Source organism: Poecilia reticulata, chromosome 4 (assembly GCF_904066995.2).
Source record: "Poecilia reticulata chromosome 4, P_reticulata-male-v2, whole genome shotgun sequence".
Taxonomy (NCBI): domain Eukaryota; kingdom Metazoa; phylum Chordata; class Actinopteri; order Cyprinodontiformes; family Poeciliidae; genus Poecilia; species Poecilia reticulata.
The window spans coordinates 24,362,971-24,382,220 of NC_088833.1; the positions used below are offsets into that span (position 1 = coordinate 24,362,971).

The window sequence follows — 19,250 nt, forward strand, 5'->3', positions numbered from 1 at the left end:
TTCCCTCTAATGAATTAATTCCAATTCCTTTAGATTATTTTTTAAGAGATTTTGTGAGATGGCCCTTGATTACAACTTTTCAGGTGAGATATTTAGTTGTAGGTTTAATAAAAAAGGACTCAATAAAATCTTCTTTTTTTTAAACAAATATTTCATTCTTCAAAATTTTTTTTTAATCCAATTCAGTATTTTCAGATGGACACGTTTGTCTCAGAAAACAAATGCTAATGGAAAAGTCTAAAGAAAAAGAATACAACAGACTTTTAAGACAACGTTTGCGTGTTAAAATCTTTGGGGCCCTTTTTGGACTTTCCTGCGTAGCGACTTCTTCAGCAGTCATTACTAATTCAAACTCTTTTTAGCGTGCTGCTGTTGGCTTCTCCTCCCCTGGTGCCAGCTCTCAACAAATTCCCAGTAGGAGCAGGAAGAGCAAAAAAAAAAAGGGAATGAAGTCCTTGCAGCAAAACCCGGGGTTTCCAAGCAAGCAGTGACTTTTAGGTTTGAACAGCAGCTGTTTGTTTAAAAGGGCGGTGGGGAAGGATCACTTGGAGGTTTGTCGTAGTCAAGCTGCTAGCATGAACCAAATACTGCTTTAAACTGCCAGGGCTAACGCTGATATTTATTTTATGTCCATTTTTTTACGTGAATTCTTGTCCTTTGCGTAGCTGCGGTGCACAGCCCCACAGCAGACTGCTTTCTGTGGGTGTCATGCTTCTCCTCCACTCTCATGTTGTCAGCAAAAGAGATCTCACTGCTTCCACGGCACGCCAGCTCCGGCTGTTGACATCAGCGCTGCTGAGGCTCTGTGTGAATGTCTTTGTGTGAAGGTGCACATTTCCAACCAGGTGCATTGTCAGTAATAGTAGCTTTCTTGCAAACCTATCCATTTTCTTCTCTATTTAAAAGGTATTCTTTTTACTACATTAGGTTTTATGGCAGGTTATTACTGTTTATGTTCTGCGAAAGCTAGCATAAACACACAGAAATAAAAAAGGAATCGGATTGTTTTGATTATATGTGCAGCACAGGATTTTAAACAGAGGGTGTCTTCATTAGCTCATTTGTCGATTTTCCATAAGCTTATTGGATTCACAGTCATTGGAAGATTATTATTATTATGTAATGTGATTGGATTAAAAGATGATTCATCAGTGGGTTGTTCTGTAATGCTCCATGGACTGTGGATGGTTGAACAAACAGGTAGAGTATCTGCAGGAATCCAGAAAAGCTGAAGGAAGTTGAGTCCTTCTGTTATCAAATTATTAATAATGAAGATCACTATTGTTTTCCATTTATTAAGCAAGTTTTTTTTTAAATTAACACCTACTAAGTTTAGTTGTATACCTTTTTGCAGCTCTGCTCTTTGTAACGTCAGTGTAACGAGCTGATATTAGCTGGTTATATTAGTCAGACTATGTGCTCTGGTTGCCAGCCTGCAGTCTGCTGTTTAGCGGACGTGTCGCTTGTATTTTGCCACCTCTGAGCTCCTTTTGACCAATAAATCACAAGTGAATACCGCAATATCTTGCATAAAATGTGAATGTACAGAAGATATAGCTAGCAGTGCAAGATGACGAAATGTCATTCGACATCCAATGTGAATGAATCTGGTGTAAGTGTCCCTTTAAAAGTATAATGATGGATGAACTTTGTGTATCTGTGTTGCTAGCCAAAAATATTTATCCTAAATTAAATTGCATCTCATCTTAATCCTTAGTCCTATGTCTGAGTTTTGTTTATGCTTGTAGATCCTGCTGCTGTTTGGTTGCTCAAACCCGTGTCGTCATTACATCACTGCGTTTACCTGTGAAGGTGGCTTTCCCTTATGGAAGTTGATCGATGCAACCCTTATACTACTTGGCCTAAAGAATAAGAGGCGTAACGGAGGCAGGCTGACTTTAATACCTTCACCACATTGTTTTTTTTGTTGTTTTTTTCCCCACAGTACAATCTGAGGTGGCAAGTAAGCACCTTAATCACCTTAAAGTGTTTTGTGTAAGGGGCTAGTGTTGCATTTTGTACCTTGTAAGGCAATGGACTATTGATTTATATCATGTGTTCATGTTCCTCTTAACTCGGCCTTTATCAAGCTTCTCCAAGTTGTTGCTTTTCTCTGGTGTTGTCCACTTGAGGCGACTGCTGTCTGTTATGTAAAGGTGAAGGAATGTGAAGACTCTCCTTTGTGTTTATTCTCATTTTAATACAGGTTCAGCAAGTGCAGATTTTATTTTCTTCCTGGTTTTGAAGTAACACATTTGTCAGTAAAAATACATTTACTTTATAAATTATTATTTATTTGACATAGATTTGATTTAGCCAGTTTTACCTGGTACTCAATCATATGAGATAAGGCTGTATATGTTGCTATTTGCATAAATGCTCAGGGTCAGAACAGTGTAACAAGACAGTGATCTTTATATTGCAGAGGTGCCAAGCAATTGTTCAAGTTCAAAAAAAATACTTTGAGTATTGAAAGTAACTTACTGTAACTCATATTAATTCAACATTCTTCATACAGAACATACTTTTCTGGAAGAAGAAAGTTAAGTAAGCTTAAACAAGATATTACAGAACAACTGCATGGTTATTTATTACAAAGATATAATGTTTTGCTGGTTCTCTCTCAAGAGATTTTATGCAACGTTTTTCACCTGTAAGGAGAGTTGTGTATGCTCTGTATTTAAGTTAAAATAAATGAAACAAATGCATTATTTTGTGAAGTGTCAAATCAACTAGCCTGTAGGCTATTTACCTAACTAATTTAGTTTAAAATCAGTTTAAAAGCCTTATATTTCTCAACTTCTTCCCACATAGAACCATGTATCTATTGTCTGACCTCTGTTATTACAGCCTTAGGTTCAACACTGTGGTTTGGCAGGTCCAGTCTTGTGTGATGAGACCGAGCCGGTCCTGACACGGGGTTTTGTTCCTGCCCACTGGCCATGGAGGCTAACGAACACAAAGAGCTTTCTTGCTCCCTGCTCTTCCTATGCCCCACTTTTCACTGCACATTTCTGATGTGATATCAAAAGCCCTTTCAAACGAGGCTTCAAGATTACAGTTACAACTAAATGAAAGACACATGTTTTGTCTCCAGCTCTAAAAAGCAATGTGAAGGAAGTCTAAAAGTAGCTACAAAGCTTTAAGGAAGATTTCTCACTTGAGGTGTGATCTGCAGCTGCACCTTGAAATGGTCCTGTTTTTAAAAGAAATCGCTGTTGTTTTTGTTCAAGTTGCAATAAAAAGACAAAATCCTCTCCTGTTTCTGTTCCGTTGGAGAAAGGTGATATTTTTCTTGGAAGAGGTAGGCTTGCGTTTTTAATTGAATTCAAGCTAGTAGCCTGAGGCTTTGTCGGTGGTTTAAAAGAAAAATACTTCTGTTTGCTGGTGAATCATGTTCAGAGGGTGGAGAGTGTAATTTTTTTTTAATTTTTTTTTTAAAGGTAACTTCATAAACATTATCAAGCATGTTTGCCTGTATAGCAGGAGGTTTGCCTGTATAACAGGAGGGCACAACCTGGGACAGAGACTGGATGAATAGAAGCATTTAAATGTTTTGTGATCAAACATACTTACCACATCTTTATTGTACATGTTGTTCTTTGAGAACATTTCTAATATCTAGAGGCAGTAAAACTTCAATTTTTCCATTAAAATTTTTCCCCCTTCGCTTGTTTTGTTGTTTCATGGATTTTTGCAGCTTTGGCAACTCTTACTTTCAGCACTGTATGTTTTTTCCTTTTTTGGTTTTCTCTGCAGACGTCTTTGTACCTGTGTTTTTTCTTCTTCTTCTTTTTTTTTTTTTAAATCATGGGGAAAAAGGCCCCGTCAATGGCGGACCAAGGGAACAACTAGAGAACATTGTGTACTGAGGCGGGGATGTTCGGCTGGAGCATTTTGCATAAAACATTCACCATCAACTGGCTGCTGGAAGCAAGATGCTGGAAGTAACTGGCTGTAATATTTAGATGGTGAAACATCAGACTTAAACGCATGTTGTGGAAATGTTTCGTTTGCTAAATTAGAAAACAATTTAACAAACGATCTGTGTTGCTCAGATCCAAAATGTCAGCCTTCAATGTTTATTTTAAACAACTTGATATTTTGGAGGCTGTTGTGTATATGTGAATCGCTGACTCAGCAGTTTGGTAAAATTAGGTTGATTTTGGGTTTTTGTTTTGTTCGCCGGCTGTCCCGACAGTATTGTGGTATTGACACCAACCCGGACGAGGACGCTGGCTTCTGCTTTCAAACTGAATTATATCACATGAATGAATCTTTCCACCCCATTGTTCTGCTCTGATGTTCCCAACATCACATTCCCAGGCCTGTTTGATCCCAGTCTGACTGGAACCAGGGAGATGCTCTGGATTTTTAGCATAGACGGATAAAGACCCAGACTTACAGTTTATCTAAATTATCCAAAATTATCCATTTTGCTTTATAATTTAGAAGACTAAATTCTAAATTGTTTTCAGAAGACCTGAGAAGTGTGGCATACTTTTGTTTTCCCTTTTTTTATGTGATACTATACATAAAATCCAGTGATCCAATTCCCCTGAGAGGTCTCTTATGTGATTGAATCCATCTGTGTGTAATTTAATCTCGTCAGATATTTGTTAAAAGAACATGAGACCGAGGAACGCAGCAGGCGGATCAGGAATGACATTGTGGAAATCTTTAAAGTGTGACGTGTTAATTTATAACCCCACTGTGCTTTAAACGCCTCAGGAGGCACCACTACGTCTGCTGTCTGTAAATGGAAAGAATATGGCACCACTGACGGCTTTCGTGGACATGGCCGTCCACCTAAAGCCATTTTTCAGAGAAAACCTGAAGTCTTCAGCAGGTGAATTAAAGCAGGTCAGAGTTCATGGGAAAATCAACTGAGTGAAATGTGGCGCAATCCTGAAAGAAACCTAATGGGGGCTGTTGAAAACTTGAGAAGGAGGTTCATCTCCTGCTGGACAATAACCATAAACATACAGCCAGAACTGCAATGAAATGATTTAGATCACAGCATATTTATTTGTTTGGACGGTTCAGACTTAAGTCAAACTGAGAATCTGTGGCAATACCTGAAAACGTCTCTACAGACTCCTTTTGTCCAGTTTTAAAAAAATTAAGTTTCCCCTAGTAGTAAAGTATTTTTGAATTTGAGCTTGAGCTGCTTTGCAGCGCAGAATGGACAAAGCTAGTTATAACACACATTTTTACTATATTTTTCTCTGCAACCTCACAGCTATGTACTACGTTGTGTTGTTCTTTCTCGTAAAATCTCAATTAAATAAATTGAAGTTTATGTTTGCAATAATGCAAAATGTAGGCTGTGTAAGGGGATATAAATGCTTTTGCAAGGCACTGCAGATGGAAGCATAAACATGTTCAGTGTGATCAGACTTTTTTGTTTAACAGATAACTGGTTAAGGCTAATTGTCTTCTTTAATGGACTTTACATGTCGTGTAAATCTCCGTCGTCTCTGCTCTGCGTTGTTATGCTGTTCGTCAGAGGGCTTCTGGCTTAACAGGATCCATTGCCTTGTTCTTCGTCATCTGGTGACTTGACCCGGTTGACGTTGGCAGGAGTGCAGCCAAACAGAGGTGTGTCTGATCAGCCCTCAGAGAAAAGCTTCTGTGTGCATTTGGGAGGATTTGTGTGTGTGTCAAGAGTTTTTTGTAGTCAGGGATTCTTGCAGATCAGATACCCAAACAAGGCTTACAAGAGGCCTAAACTATTATGTATTAAATTGGTTGGTGACCTCTTAATATTAAAATGATATTTTTATTAAATTATTGTCTCACATTTATAAGAATTAAGATCAAGTAATGTAATTTGGTCGGTAGCTAACAAGGTTGTGCCGATGCACTTCTTTCTTTTTGCCTTCCAATGAGTTAAAAATAGAATCTCTCGCAACTTGAATTTTAAGCAACACAAAACTGTTGTTGCAGGCGTGACATTAAAATAATAAATCCCACGACTATTTTAAAATTTATAGTTTTTTTAAAAGTCTTGTTGTGAAAACATATTACTTAATTTTGCATGCAAAACAGCAAACTGCCTGGAAAGTGTCAGCATCCTGTTTAAAAATGTTTGTTTCCTTTTAAGCAATTGAAGTAGTTCTAAAAAAAAATTCCCTGTGTTACTTTTAGCGGGGAACATCATTGGCACAGTCTATTACTGGGTGAGTGTGCATGTCCATCTGTGCTGAAAGTTGCTGCTGAGAGCAGCAGGTTTTGGTTGCGATTCCTCGATTTAAGGGAAACGGAAAGCAGCATTTTATTTTCTTTGGTGTGCATCCTAAAAAAAGGTTTCGTTTGTTACATAAAGCAGCTTTTTTTATTTCAATGTGGTTTAATCCTGGCAGAATAAATATTTAAATACAAGGTAAATTGTGATTTGTGTGCATTTTCTGTGACTTACTAACATATTTTTGGCTCAAACATCAACTTTCTGATCTGTAAAATTATTCAGCTTTCTATTTTGGAGCCTTGGGTCAGGAACTACCGTGGGTAATATTTCTTAAAGTGTACTGTTGCATCTATTCCTCCAATATAGCAAGTCAGCACAAAGCACTGAACTACTTAAGGAAATAAGCTCCCAACTTAAACTCGGATATTTGGGGGGGGCAATGGAGTTTCCACATCATTGTTGAACGTTGTAGGGACAATATTTATCGTGATTAAGGAAGAATTATTTTTCATCCTGATCCATAAAACTGTACAAATGTGTCAGGGTTAATGAACAGCCAAGCAAATATTGCATGCAAGTTGGGATTTTGTTCAAAATGGAAGCTAAAGTGGTCATTTCAATTTTTCCAATATCCCAATTACTGTGAAATATTGGTGCTAAATAGCAATTGGCATCAAATTCTTGATCTCTTAATCTGAGATTTAAAAAAAAAAATCTTTTATCTGGCCAGGATCAGTTTGGCTTGATGCACATCTTTTTACTTGATGTGCATCAAGTAAAAAGAGTCTGGGATAAGGTAGAGTTGACTTCGCTTCTTACATCAGATCTGTGGTGGCAGGAAGCCTCAGAGCTGTGGCCATGTGGGCAGCAACAAAGCCATTTGCCAGTTCAGCCACTGTCTCCCGGCTGCTATGACGACACAAGCGGGTGGGGGGATTATGGAGGATCAGCAGGCTTTACAACAAACTGCTGCTCTACATTGTTTCCTGCTTCGATGTGGAAGAAAAGTAGTCCTAACTAACTTGCACATGCATACATCCAGTCGCCCCAAAGCTGGGCGTTTTCGCCTCTTACTCCGTCCTCCAAATAGTGATGACATGTTTTTGTCTGCTGGCCAGATGCAATGGCCTACTTTGTCTAGGCAGGCCTGGCACATCTCCCTGCTCTACAATCCTCGTCTACCCGCATGGATCCTGGATTGTCTCTTGTGCTCTTTTTTTTTTTTTTTATCTCTACCACTGCTTGCAATGATGTAAAACTTGTTCTTACTCTCACAGAAAAATAAATCCATCAGATTGACTGCTTTGTGCCTCTTGGTTGGCATTTTTTGCCCCAGGAAAGATGATGTTCAACAGCTTGAAATCTTATCTTTCTGGTGGAATTAACTACATTCTCGAGCTCCTATCTTCACATAATATAATCAGAGGATATGCTGAGGTTCAGTGAAAAATATCACAAGACTCTCCTTTCTGTCAGAACACCAGACGGCAGTAATTTAGTTTAGCTTTTGTGACTGCTCAACATTTTTAAACTAATCGTTTCATAGATTAGATTAAATGATTTATTTTTTTTTTAACATTCTTTTTTTTTTATTTTAGCAAAGAGCTGACGTCAGGTTCAGGTCAGCAGAGGTAAAGAGAGCTCCTTATCTGCTCCGGTTAGGTTACCACCAGTGAGAGTTGCAGCGTAATGCTTTGACAAATGGGTTTGAATGAGTGGGCAGAATTACAAGGTCAGCTTAAAGTGTCACGCTGGTTAAAAATAAACGCGAAGACGAGCAGGACCCGAAGCTACAGCTGGTTACGTGTTTGCACGCTTGCTGCCTTTTGAAAACTTGCATTCGTCAGGAAAACATCCTGCCTCCGCGGGGACGAAAGCACACTTTGCATGCCGGGCATCTGGCGATAATTTTGACTTGCTGCGTCACAGCCGCTGGAGCTTCATCTCCTCTGCATCGGAGCTGTGAGCCGTTGCGACGCAATCGGGTGGTTTTTGCGATGCTCCCCGATTCGTAATAGAATCTAAGCCAGAAGGAAATACGGGGGGCTTTGGCAACGTGGAGCCAATTCAGCCAGCGTATCAGCAGACTGCAGCCAGAGAGCCTTTTGTAGCCTTTACAACAGAGCTTAAAAGCTGAGGGATGTCTTGTAAAATCCCAGGGTACTTAAGTGGGACAGGAAATGTGGATAGAGACCAAGTGAGGAAGATGCTGAGTCATTTGGCATCCTGCAAGCTTGACCCTCTGCTTGTATAAAACGCAAACGGCAGCAGGAATAAATGAGTAATGTGTGCATTTCTTTAACTTTCTGTAAATATGAATGTTTAAGCTGAAAGTAGGTCATGTTGCCCCCAAATACGCCCCCAAAGTAGATGCTTTCAGATTGGCTCCTGGTTTCTCCTCCTCCCTACCATGACTTTCTCTTTTTTCTTTTTTTTTAACCTTTGTAGGAGTGTTAGCTCTGAGGACTATCTGTTCATTCATGACTGTGACGTTAAGGGAGCCCAAAAAGAGCAGGCAGCGTGTTTAGTTTGGCTTGCATGTATTTGCATAAGCATTTAATGCTTTTGAGTTTGCCCATGTCTATAATTTCAATATGAGACTGTGAGACTGATAAAGTCCAGTTAAACATTGGAGCATGACTCCCATCATAGAAGTCCATCATATTTGCATTTGTCATCACAGAAGTTCATGAGGATTCTGCGCTTTATGACGTGTCCAGAATTGATTTGTTGCCTGCATCTGTAGCTTATCTTTGCTTATCTGATTGATTAAAAGCCAAAGGATCTTAACATGCAAATTCAGGAAGGACGAATGACTTTAGACATAACACATTTATTTATTTAAGATTATGTATATCAGTGTAGTTTGGAATTATTTCAATTACAAAAGATGAATATTTTTACATTTATATCTAAAACTAGCTTTACCTCAGGAAGTGAGACGTTAAACTTTGATGTGGGGAAAAAAAAGGACACCAGCGTCTGTTAAAGTGTAAACCGCTTAAATTCTTCTGCAAGGATTTTAACCACAGATGTCACTCAGCCACTTGAAGGCTTTGAGTAAACTGAGCTCGACTGGTTGAATGATGCAGCACATTCTCTGAGGAGTTATGAGTTGTAGTGTGGTGGATCTGGTATCTTGTGTTCAGATTCATGATGACATGTATCTGAACATAAGGATGTTTGTGGTTTTAAACAGTCACTTTCCAACATTCACACCTAGTTAATTGATCGTTTTCATTTTCGCTGCTTGCGCTAAAATTGCAGGCATGATCTTCTTGGTCCTAGAGCGTAAGGCTTGTAAGTTGTGACCACTTTTGCTCCTGTTAGTGTGAACCAGTTGTTGCATGAAGGTTTTTTCTATTTCTGAATTTTGTTGTTGCTTGACATGATTGTCATCTGTCAGTACATAAGCTTTTTATAAACGTATCCTGATTTTTATCATTTTTATTTTAAAAGGAAATAATTACTTAGCATTGTTGATAGGGCTGTAGTGATACAATAATCTCACGATACGATACACGATATTCTGCTTACGATATGATATATATTGCGATATTCAGCAAACGGTACAATTCAATACACTTTTGCGATTTTCTGAAAGATTTTAGAGGGACAGAGTGATTTTCGTGACATTTTGTGACTGTTCTAGAGTTGGATTGAATTGATTTAACTGAAAACTGATTAAAAGCACCAACTACACAATACCTGTCTCTGGTTGGACATGGACACAGACTTAAAGTCGACAGCTGGACGAAATGAATCAAAGAAGTGGTGAGAAAACATGTTTCTTTTAATTGAAACGGTACAAACTGTAGCTTATATGCATTTGTAAAGTAAATAAAGTGCACCAAGTACCCTGCTCTGAATAGTTTGATACCTTTTTAACCTTGACACTTAACATCTGAAGGAATCACTCTAAGCTTGATGACCTAATCACTCTCCTGGCGAAGCAAGCAGTGAGTGAGCAAAGTGACAGTTGGATGTTACGATACTTGCGGATGAATATAAATTTTTTTCTAGGAAAGAAAATATCGATATACATCGCAAAATTGATATTATTAGACAGCCGTAATTGTTGATGGCATTTTACATTTTGCCTTTTGCAATTTTCTGGTGGTTTTAAGGCGGTTTCAGTTATTTAATGTGCATGATAGACACTCGTCTAAATGTTGACTTGGATATTGTTTGTAATTTCCTGTAGTGTTTTTTTGTGAAGTTTGTGGGGTTTTATGTTGCTTGTGTATAATATTCACTTTACAGCTAAATATAATCAAAAAGTGGTTTTATTCTATTAATTTGCATTAAAATGTGATGCTCATATTTTATATTGATTGAATATTTGCACATTTCACACATGAATTGCTGTTCCTTTTTGTGAATTACAGCTAATGAAAATCCAAAATACAATTATCTTATAACCTGCACATATGATTGTGTGGGTTGCAACCTGCATATCAAGACTGCAGACTTGATATTGTCAATGCTCTGAGTTATTACAAACAAATAAGTGGAAAATTGAGTGGAAGAAAAAACGGGGATAACCCCAGCCTCTAGACAATTGAGAAGGAAAGCATATAAGGTGCACCAGAGTCGGGAGGAAGAGCAGAAGAACCCAGAATTAAAGTTGTGTTTAGTGTGACGTTTCCACAGTCGGTGATTTGGAGAGTTACGTCATCTGCTGGTGTTGGTCCACTGTGTTTTATTGAGGAGCAAAGTCAGTGCCGCTGTAGGAAATTATGCAGCACTTCCTGCTTCCTTCTTCTCACAAGCTTTACGGCGATATGTTCCAGCAGGACTTGGCAGCTGCCCACACTACTAAAAGCACCTGTAGCAGGTTTACCGATCACCGCGCTTGATTGGTCAGTAAAACTTTCCCGACCAAAGCCCAATTAAGAAAAGGTCTCTTTAGTTCTCTAGAGACGCTGTCCTGCAGCTTTTAGATGCTCCCCTGCTCCTAACCAGCTGAATCGAATGACTCTTTCACTTTCTCAGCCTATCATCACGTTCTCTAGTGGCCTGGTAATGAGCCATTAATCAGATTTCAGGTAACACTTACTGCAGTTCAGCTTGAGTTGGGGGAAAAAGCTCAAAAGTCTCACTGAAAGCAACATGATCAATTTGGTAAATCGGCAAACAAGTGGAGCGCATCTTTAGATAAATCTTTAACAATTTCAGGTTTTACTTGTTTGTGAACTTGAGCAGAATAGCACTTAGAAACTCTTAATGTAGCCACATGTTGTTGTCCGTTATCTGTCAGCACTTAATTACCCTTTGATGTTAATGAATGAAAAACAGATGGCAAAGCCTCTTGATGGCTGGAGAACAGGTTTGCACAGATGGCTGGATCTTATTGCTTGTGGGTATGCATGTGTAGGACTTCTCTCCCTCTTGACAAGCTGGCTGACGAGGTGCTAACAAAAGTGTCCATGTGAGCCGTTCTCCAGTGGCGCAATTAAGTTTGACTGCTACTGCACTTTCTTTTTGCCACGTTTACAGATGTAGCTCATCATTCATGAGGTCATTGATTACAGGATGACCTCTTGCTTAGTTTTCATCTGTTTGGTTTATTTATTTTTTTTATCTTTGCTTCAGTTGCTTTTATAAGTTCTCATTGTTTTTTTTGTTTTTTTAACTTATTGATCTTTCTGGGCCTGATTGTGCTCCTTTGTCCATTGTTTTATTAAGCTGAATTATGAACATTTACTTTTAAAAGCAGTCCACTCCACTTACAGCATTAACCAAACAGCTTCAGGTCAGTTTTATTGTGCTGGTTCCTGTAAGCAGGATCCCAGCTGCTTTAGGCCTTTTTGGCATCAAACTCTCTGACTTAAAAGGAAGCTGGCAGGATTAACAGTGATCCATGTTTTGGCGAGCCTTTTTACAAGAAAGGTGCAACCAGGAAGAGAATCAACGGAAGTGAAAGTAGAAATGATTGAATTAAATAAAGCAGTTCTTATTGAATAACTTTAAAAACATAAACGAACAATTCAGCGTTGTGCCCAAGTAGTTCTGTTACTTTACCCCTTTTATGCCTCTATTTAAATGTGTTATCTCAGGTAATTATGTAATTTCTAATCTCACTTGGGCATCTTTTTTTTTTTATTTAATTAAATTTGTTTCTTCTTTTTGGCTTCTGTCATCTACTGGTTTTATAACTTGTATTTTAGACACCTTGCATATCTTTCCTTCCACTAAAAAAAGGCATGGTATGTGCATTACAAGCATTCTTTGTTTTTCTTCTGTTAAACGGACAGCGGAGTCCGGCGACAACAGGCGCTTAAATTCCGTGACAAAAGTATGTTTTTATCTTTTTTTTTTTCTCACTGTTTATTCAATGTCGCAAGCTGTTTTTATTTTTTCTTTAATTATGTAAAGCACCTTGAAATGCCTTGCTGCTGAAATGTGCTATACAAATAAAATTTTATTTTTCTTTAACAGATTTAGTCCTGTTTTCCCATCTGATGCAGTTGCTTTATTTATTTTTTCCTGATGTTTTTTTTTGTGCTGATCAGTGTCACTCTGTTGCAGGTACCCCAGTCAAGATGTATATTGTTCAGAGCAGAGCTCGTCTGGCTCAGGTCCCTCTGCCGAGGACGGAGACCCTGAAATCCACGAGCAGAAGCAGGACTCCACACAAAACAAGGTAGAACCTTACCACTTCTACTTCGCTCAAACTTATTGCACAGTCAACATGTCATATTCTTTAATGAGTTGCATATTTCTGAGCAACGTAAATTTCCAATGTCAAGTTTCTCTGTCAGTGGCAACAAAATAGATGAGATATTTAGAGGCCTTACCTCAGCTAGTTCAGGTCTTGGATGGTGAGCAGTATCAATAATCGTGCTGAAATGAATGAGTTTGCTGAAATCTTAGAGGTTAGTAGTGGTCGAAGTTTGGTCTCTTAAGACCCACAAACCTTTATAAATGTACGAAGAGAGAAAATATAGGTTGAAGAATTGGGTGCAAGTATGGAGTTTATTAACCTTAGAGATCAGACCGTGGGGCGTTGAGCTACGGTCGATGTTGCTGAATATCAAGATATTAATAATTTGATGTGGTGAAACAGCAACAGTATGATGTTTTTAAATGCAGTGATCTGGTGTGAAAAAGACAGGATCCTGTTTACATCAGATCCCTCTCTTGTTTTTATTGGAAAAATGACTTCATTTGTGTTTCCTGTTTATCAACTACTAAAATTAGCTTTCTAAAGTTTTTTTGCTAGTCTTCAGTGCATAAATCCTGAGTTTCTCTGGTTTGTCCTTCCGGTGCTGTATCTTCCTAGTGTTTCAGAGGAATTTAAATCAGATTTGTTTAGTAATCCTCCATTTTTTATTTATTGTTTTTTTTGTCTGAGCTTTTCCTTGGGGAATTCTCCAGGATTTTAGAATATTATTCCTTCCAAAGGTCAGCTGCTTTATGAATGAAAACTTTCAGGACTTTGAGGATTTGACAATGGTTAATCTTTAAATGATTAGCTGGATCTTGATGTATTGCTTAGGATAGACTACAGTATTGTCCATTTGCATACATTTGGTGGTGTGCTTTGTATTCTGAATGTGATGACTGTTTGGTTTTGTACATCTGCAGTCATCTGAAAAAGTTTAATTTTCAGCTTATAAATGTTCACATAGTTTTAATCTCAGTTTTTATTCATCTCTGAAAAATAACATGTTTTATGCTAAATCAAGAGATCCAGTTTGCTTTATTCAGTATGCATGTCAACAAAAATGTGATTTCCACAAATAAGAAATTCACATCCCTGAATAAAATTTTTACCCTCTTTGGTTTTAATAACTTCAATGGAAAGCTTTTGGTAGCCACACAGAGCAGCCTTTGCAACACACAACACTTCCACCTCCTGGTTTTGGCCAAACATGTCTGCTGGCACAGTGTCCAAATGAGCAGCGGTCTACTTCTTCTTGTAGAAGAAATGGAAATCTTTCTTCTATAACTCTTAATATCAAGAGTCGCAAAAGCATGCTGCTGCTGCTAATATTCACATTATTTACAATGCCTTACCAGACTCATCATCTGTTGATGTTTTTCTGAAGGCTGCATCCAGCTTTGTTGAACTCCCTCATGAGTTCACTCTCACTTCAACAGTCGGATGCTATATTTAAATGTGTAATCGTTTTTGCTCTTTTTATCATACTAAATGTGGCAGAGTCTTATTTTGTTCATCATCAGGGGAAAAAAAACAACAATTGTACGTAAATAAATTAAATTATATTTGTTCAGTTTTAAATATTTAGTTAAATTAGGATTTATAAATGTTGTCAAATCTGAAATTAAATACCCATATATTTATATTTTCACTGGTGTATATTTGATTTAGATTATATCAGCATATCAGACACACTTCATTTGAGCCTTTATTAAGAATAAACATGTTTGATGTATTGCAGACTGAAAGCACATATTTAAATCACAAAAACATAGAGGTGTCAAGTTTTTTTTTTTTTTTTTTTTTTTTTTTTTTTTTAAACATACTTTCTTTAGGTTTTGGTTTGATACTGGACATTACTTTGAACATGACTCAAGTGTCTGCCTGGCCAAATTTATTGACATGTAGCAAATCATTTGGACATATCCAATAAATCATTTACCTTTTTTTTTTTTAAGCTTATTTCGTTCATTGTCTTGTAACCTTTAGCTATGCTTCTTGTTTTGATGTTGGCAGTGTTTTCTTAAGTAATGTCCGGAAAATAACTTAATTTCATATTGCAGCATTATCTTGCGTCAAATGCAAGATAATGCCTTTGAATTTCATAGAAATTCAAAGGTCACTGTGACGTACGTTAAGCTTTTATTTTTAAGATTTGACATTTTCTATGGCCTTTGATTATTAATCTGTAGTTGTTGTCAAGCTCATTCCTTTTCCTTTGGAGTAATGGATTGAATTGGCTCAAAGCTCAGCCTAGACCAAACATTTTTGAACTTGTTAGTTCTTCTTCCTCGAGTCTTTAACAAGGCGGCATTGTGTTTATTTGCAGCCACATATCAAATGAAGGATAATTTGTAGTAGTGAATGTTCGGTGTGCGGGCTGAAGAAGGGGAGTCATTGTGAGATCCAGGCACAAACAGCCTTGCAGGAGCAGTTCAGCAGGCCTGACGGTCTGTCATCAGCCCCAGAGCATGGGCTTTGTCCATCAACAAAAGCCCTTTCACATCCAGAAATGCAAATGCCTTCCATTCTTCTTAAATATGCATCTTGCAAAATGTTTTTTTTTTTTCATGCGCTTTTATGGTTTTGTTTGTGTTAATAAATCAGATGTTGTTTTGCTGTAGGTGGTGGAAGAACGGTCGACACACACCTCATACGAAATAGGATTAGAGACGGAGAGGGCAGCACTAGAGAAGCTAGCAAGCGTACAACATGAACAGGTGAGAAGAAACATGGCTCTCAGTAAATGTTTTCTGCATTACACAGTAGAGCACAAAATTAAGTGAGTATTGAAGTGATCTTTTTATTTCCACATGATTATTTTGTGAAAGTAGCTCTAGCATTTTTGATGTGGTATTTTTAGTAGAAAACGTGTAATTATTTTCAAAATTTAGTTTTTGTTTTGTTTTTAGTCACACATTTTTCTGTTTTCTCTCTGCAGACTGTGAATCATTTAGAATCTGAGGCAAAAGAGACCAAACAAAGCCAAGAGTTGGATACTGTACATGTCCTTGATGAGCCAGAACTTCCCACAGAGACTCACCCTGACCTGCCGACTGACCCACAGGACCACGACAATGAGAAAGCAGGCCCAGAGCCCCCCACTCCAGAACCATTGCCAGAACTGGTCCATGTGTCACCAGAAGCTGTAGTCCAAGCCGAGTCCTCTAGTGATGATGACGTCGCACAGCCGCGCCTGGACTCAGACCCGTCGACACCTTCAGAAGAAGCTGAAAACGTACCTACCTCAGAGAGTGCTGGCCCTGCCGACACAGGAGGGTAAGTTCAGATACTCTTTACCGGTAACCAAACGTCACATCACATGTTATGCATTTCATTTGGAATTTTTTGTTTAACTTTTTGGTTTTCCCCTCAGTTTTTTTTTTTGTTTTTAATAAATTTTTTTATTTTAATAATAATAAAAAAAACTGCTGGTCTTAAAAAGAGGTGTTTGCATCTTGGACAAAACCTTTTAAGGAACTGCTGACCTGCTTTGAGAAGACATGAGACTGTTGGCACGGTTTCTTTGTTTTGTTTTTAAATGCCGAAAGGATGTTCATGGAAATTGAAAAGCATTTTGGAGACTCAACACTCTGGACATGAAAGCTGAACTTTAAAAGAAGAACCTGCTCCTTCCTTAGCAATGTTTCTGTCGGGACATTTCAGATCTTTGTACCAAGCGCTTCAACGGCCCAACCAACAACCGACCTTCATCCCTACTGTCAATCCATCTGCTTTCTCTCTTTCTTGCTTCCTGCCCCCCCCATCTCCCCCTGCAGACCCTGTCCCTCTGTCTCTGCTCTCTGCCCTCTGCCCTTCCCAGTGCTAGGAGGTGTGGTAAAAGCCATGTCCTTTCTTTCCCTCAGTGCAGTGCGGGTTGCCAGTGCAGGCGATGAACTGCCAGTAGACAGCTTTGTCTTTGCTGAGCACTCTGATTCACAGTGCAGGGTCATTCCCCCCGAACTGGCAACCTGTGAAAACTCCCCTTTTGGCCGCCCTCTCTTCAGGTGAGTTTCTATCCACCGCCAGCCAATCAAAGCAAAGAGACAGGTAATCAAGCTAGAAGCTACGCCTCTCTGCTGTGCGTAACCATCAATGGCTGGCTTTATACCCAATTTATGCTTTTTTTTTTTAAGTTTAATTTCCTCTTATTGCCTGCTCCAACCCAGGACTGTTAATAAAACAATTATCCATCACATTTAACTCAATATTTCCAGCTTTTCTGAGGACTAATTTGTTTTTCTGTATTCCTCCCTTGTCCGTTTTTTCTCCTCCATTGGACCCATGTCTGCGATGCAGTGTGGAAGAAGATGGCACAGATGACCAGATATCGAACCAGAGCGCTGATCTCGAAACAGAGTCCAGTGAGTCCAGTCCAGATTTAGCAGAGCCAGAAGAAGCAGAACCTGGAAGCCGGACAGAGGAAGAGCAGCTGGAAGATCTGCTATCCAGTTTGGAGCAGGAGGGCAACTCTTCCCACCTCCACCATAAGCAGCAGGTCAGCAACTTTATAGGTTCTTGACCATCATAAGGGGTTTTAAAAGTCGTTTAATTGGATCGGAACCATGGCTAGACCAATGGAAATTCAAAAATCTGTTTTTCCAGTGAGTGAATGTATTATACCTGAGCAGTCTTTGTTCTGAAAGTTACAACTGAGAAAAGGAGACTCAAAGTTTGCTACTTTTATTATCATTAAGATGTTTAAAAATGTAGTTGGTACGAGAGACTCCATTGAAACAGTTAACAGGAAGCTTGAGCAGAGTACAGCAAAGTTGCAATGTTTTATCAGTATTTTTTTCAGTATTCAACCTCAGACTATTTTTGGACGTACTCGATTTGGAAATGATGACAAAGTTTTCTAAAGTTCAGCGTTGCGGTAATGATGTATCTTTTCAAAGCACTACACACAGGGATGGCTGCGTTAGTTACCGTAGTAGAGATGATCTCTAATTTAAGATGCTAAAGTCTATCAGCAATGTCAACTCTTTAATCATATTATCTTTGTTTTAAAATGGTAGAACCTACTTTACATTATTGCTTCTCTTGTTCACAGTATCATAATCAGCGTCATAAAGCTTTTATTTGAACTCACAAGGAATTAAGATAAACACAGAATAAGGAAGTCATATTTAGAAGATATTGTGAGCCGCCAGATATGGACAGAATGATAGTTGGACACTATTCATGTACGTCATTTATCAGCTGTATTGTTCTCTAAATTACTACTTCACTGATAATAATGCCCAATGCCAAATCCCCGTACCAGCTGCAAACAAGGAAGAGGCAAAAAATGAGGAACAACCACCATTCATGCTTACACTCACTAATTTACTTAACTAATTTTGGATCAATCTCTTGGTCAACTTTAAGAAGAAATGTGAACATCAACTAACAAATGAATCAGCTCATGAATAAATATGAGACTAAGCAAACTCTAAGCAGAAAGTTACTGATTACTTCAGAATCTTACCAATATGATCAGTGGCTAACAGATCAAAACTGCACATCTGATACTATAAATCAACAAACAGCAGTGTGTTTTAGCGCTTTTAGCCTGCTTTAAAATGTTTTGCTCATTGAAAAAAACAAAACGAAACTAGGACATGTTTATTTCAAACAAATGATTTGCATTAAATGGGATTGAGCTAATCGGGTATGTCAACATTGTTTTGCTGATTTGGAGCAAAGAGCTAATGGCTAATCTCTGTTGCTGGCAAAGAGTCTCGTCTGGGTGTTTACATAACTAGTGGATTTCCAAGATCAGACGCAATTGTGAGATATAGAAGGTCACTTATATAATGCACCAAAAATGTTATTCCCATCTCAGTGCATCTCTGCGGCCTGAGGCTAGCTGAGTACCATTAGCTGAAAACGGAGGTCTTTCAGTTTTTACTAAAATTGAATGTTATCAGGTCTGACCCATAACTCTTATCTATGTAACTGATCTTAAATAACTTTATTATTCATATTCACTGACCTACAATGGATCTCTGCATGGTTGGCATGTTTCTGTTTCAGATGGGAGATGCTAACGCTGCCAGAGAAGCGGATCCCTCTGTACCCAGTAAAGATGACATCCCCACCTTTGATGAGTGGAAGAAACAAGTTATGGAGGTGGAAAAGGAAAAAAGTAAGTGCATACAAACGAGATACCAGCAAAGTTTGGAGCTACTGTGAAATAAGTCTATGTTCACATAGACTTAAATTTATTAACAGAAAACCAAGATAAACACCCCAAATGTGTAAACCAGGAAGAAAGAGAAATAATTTTGAATTTGCTGGAAGCTGCACAAGTGAATAAAAATGTTGGGACAAAGTCGTGTTTACTACTTTCCAATACTCAAATAAATAAAATGTTGGAACCAAGGAGATGAGAGCCTGAAGGATGTGGAG

The 19,250-nt window shown here is 38.3% G+C and overlaps 1 protein-coding gene across 6 annotated transcripts in view; it reads left to right on the forward strand.

The window, feature by feature from the left end:
- The window catches only part of suco (SUN domain containing ossification factor), a 42,890-nt gene that overhangs the window by 1,916 nt on the left and 21,724 nt on the right, over positions 1-19,250 (forward strand). For 4 of the 6 annotated variants that reach the window (XM_081606526.1, XM_081606527.1, XM_081606528.1 and 1 more), the window contains exons 2-7: positions 12,722-12,836; positions 15,482-15,577; positions 15,799-16,136; positions 16,637-16,864; positions 17,157-17,355; positions 18,876-18,987. In XM_081606526.1, coding sequence (XP_081462652.1) covers positions 12,722-12,836; positions 15,482-15,577; positions 15,799-16,136; positions 16,637-16,864; positions 17,157-17,355; positions 18,876-18,987 — 1,088 coding nt within the window. The remainder of the gene's footprint in view (positions 1-12,721; positions 12,837-15,481; positions 15,578-15,798; positions 16,137-16,636; positions 16,865-17,156; positions 17,356-18,875; positions 18,988-19,250) is intronic. The other 2 variants (XM_008407366.3, XM_008407369.3) reach the window with 2 other exon arrangements.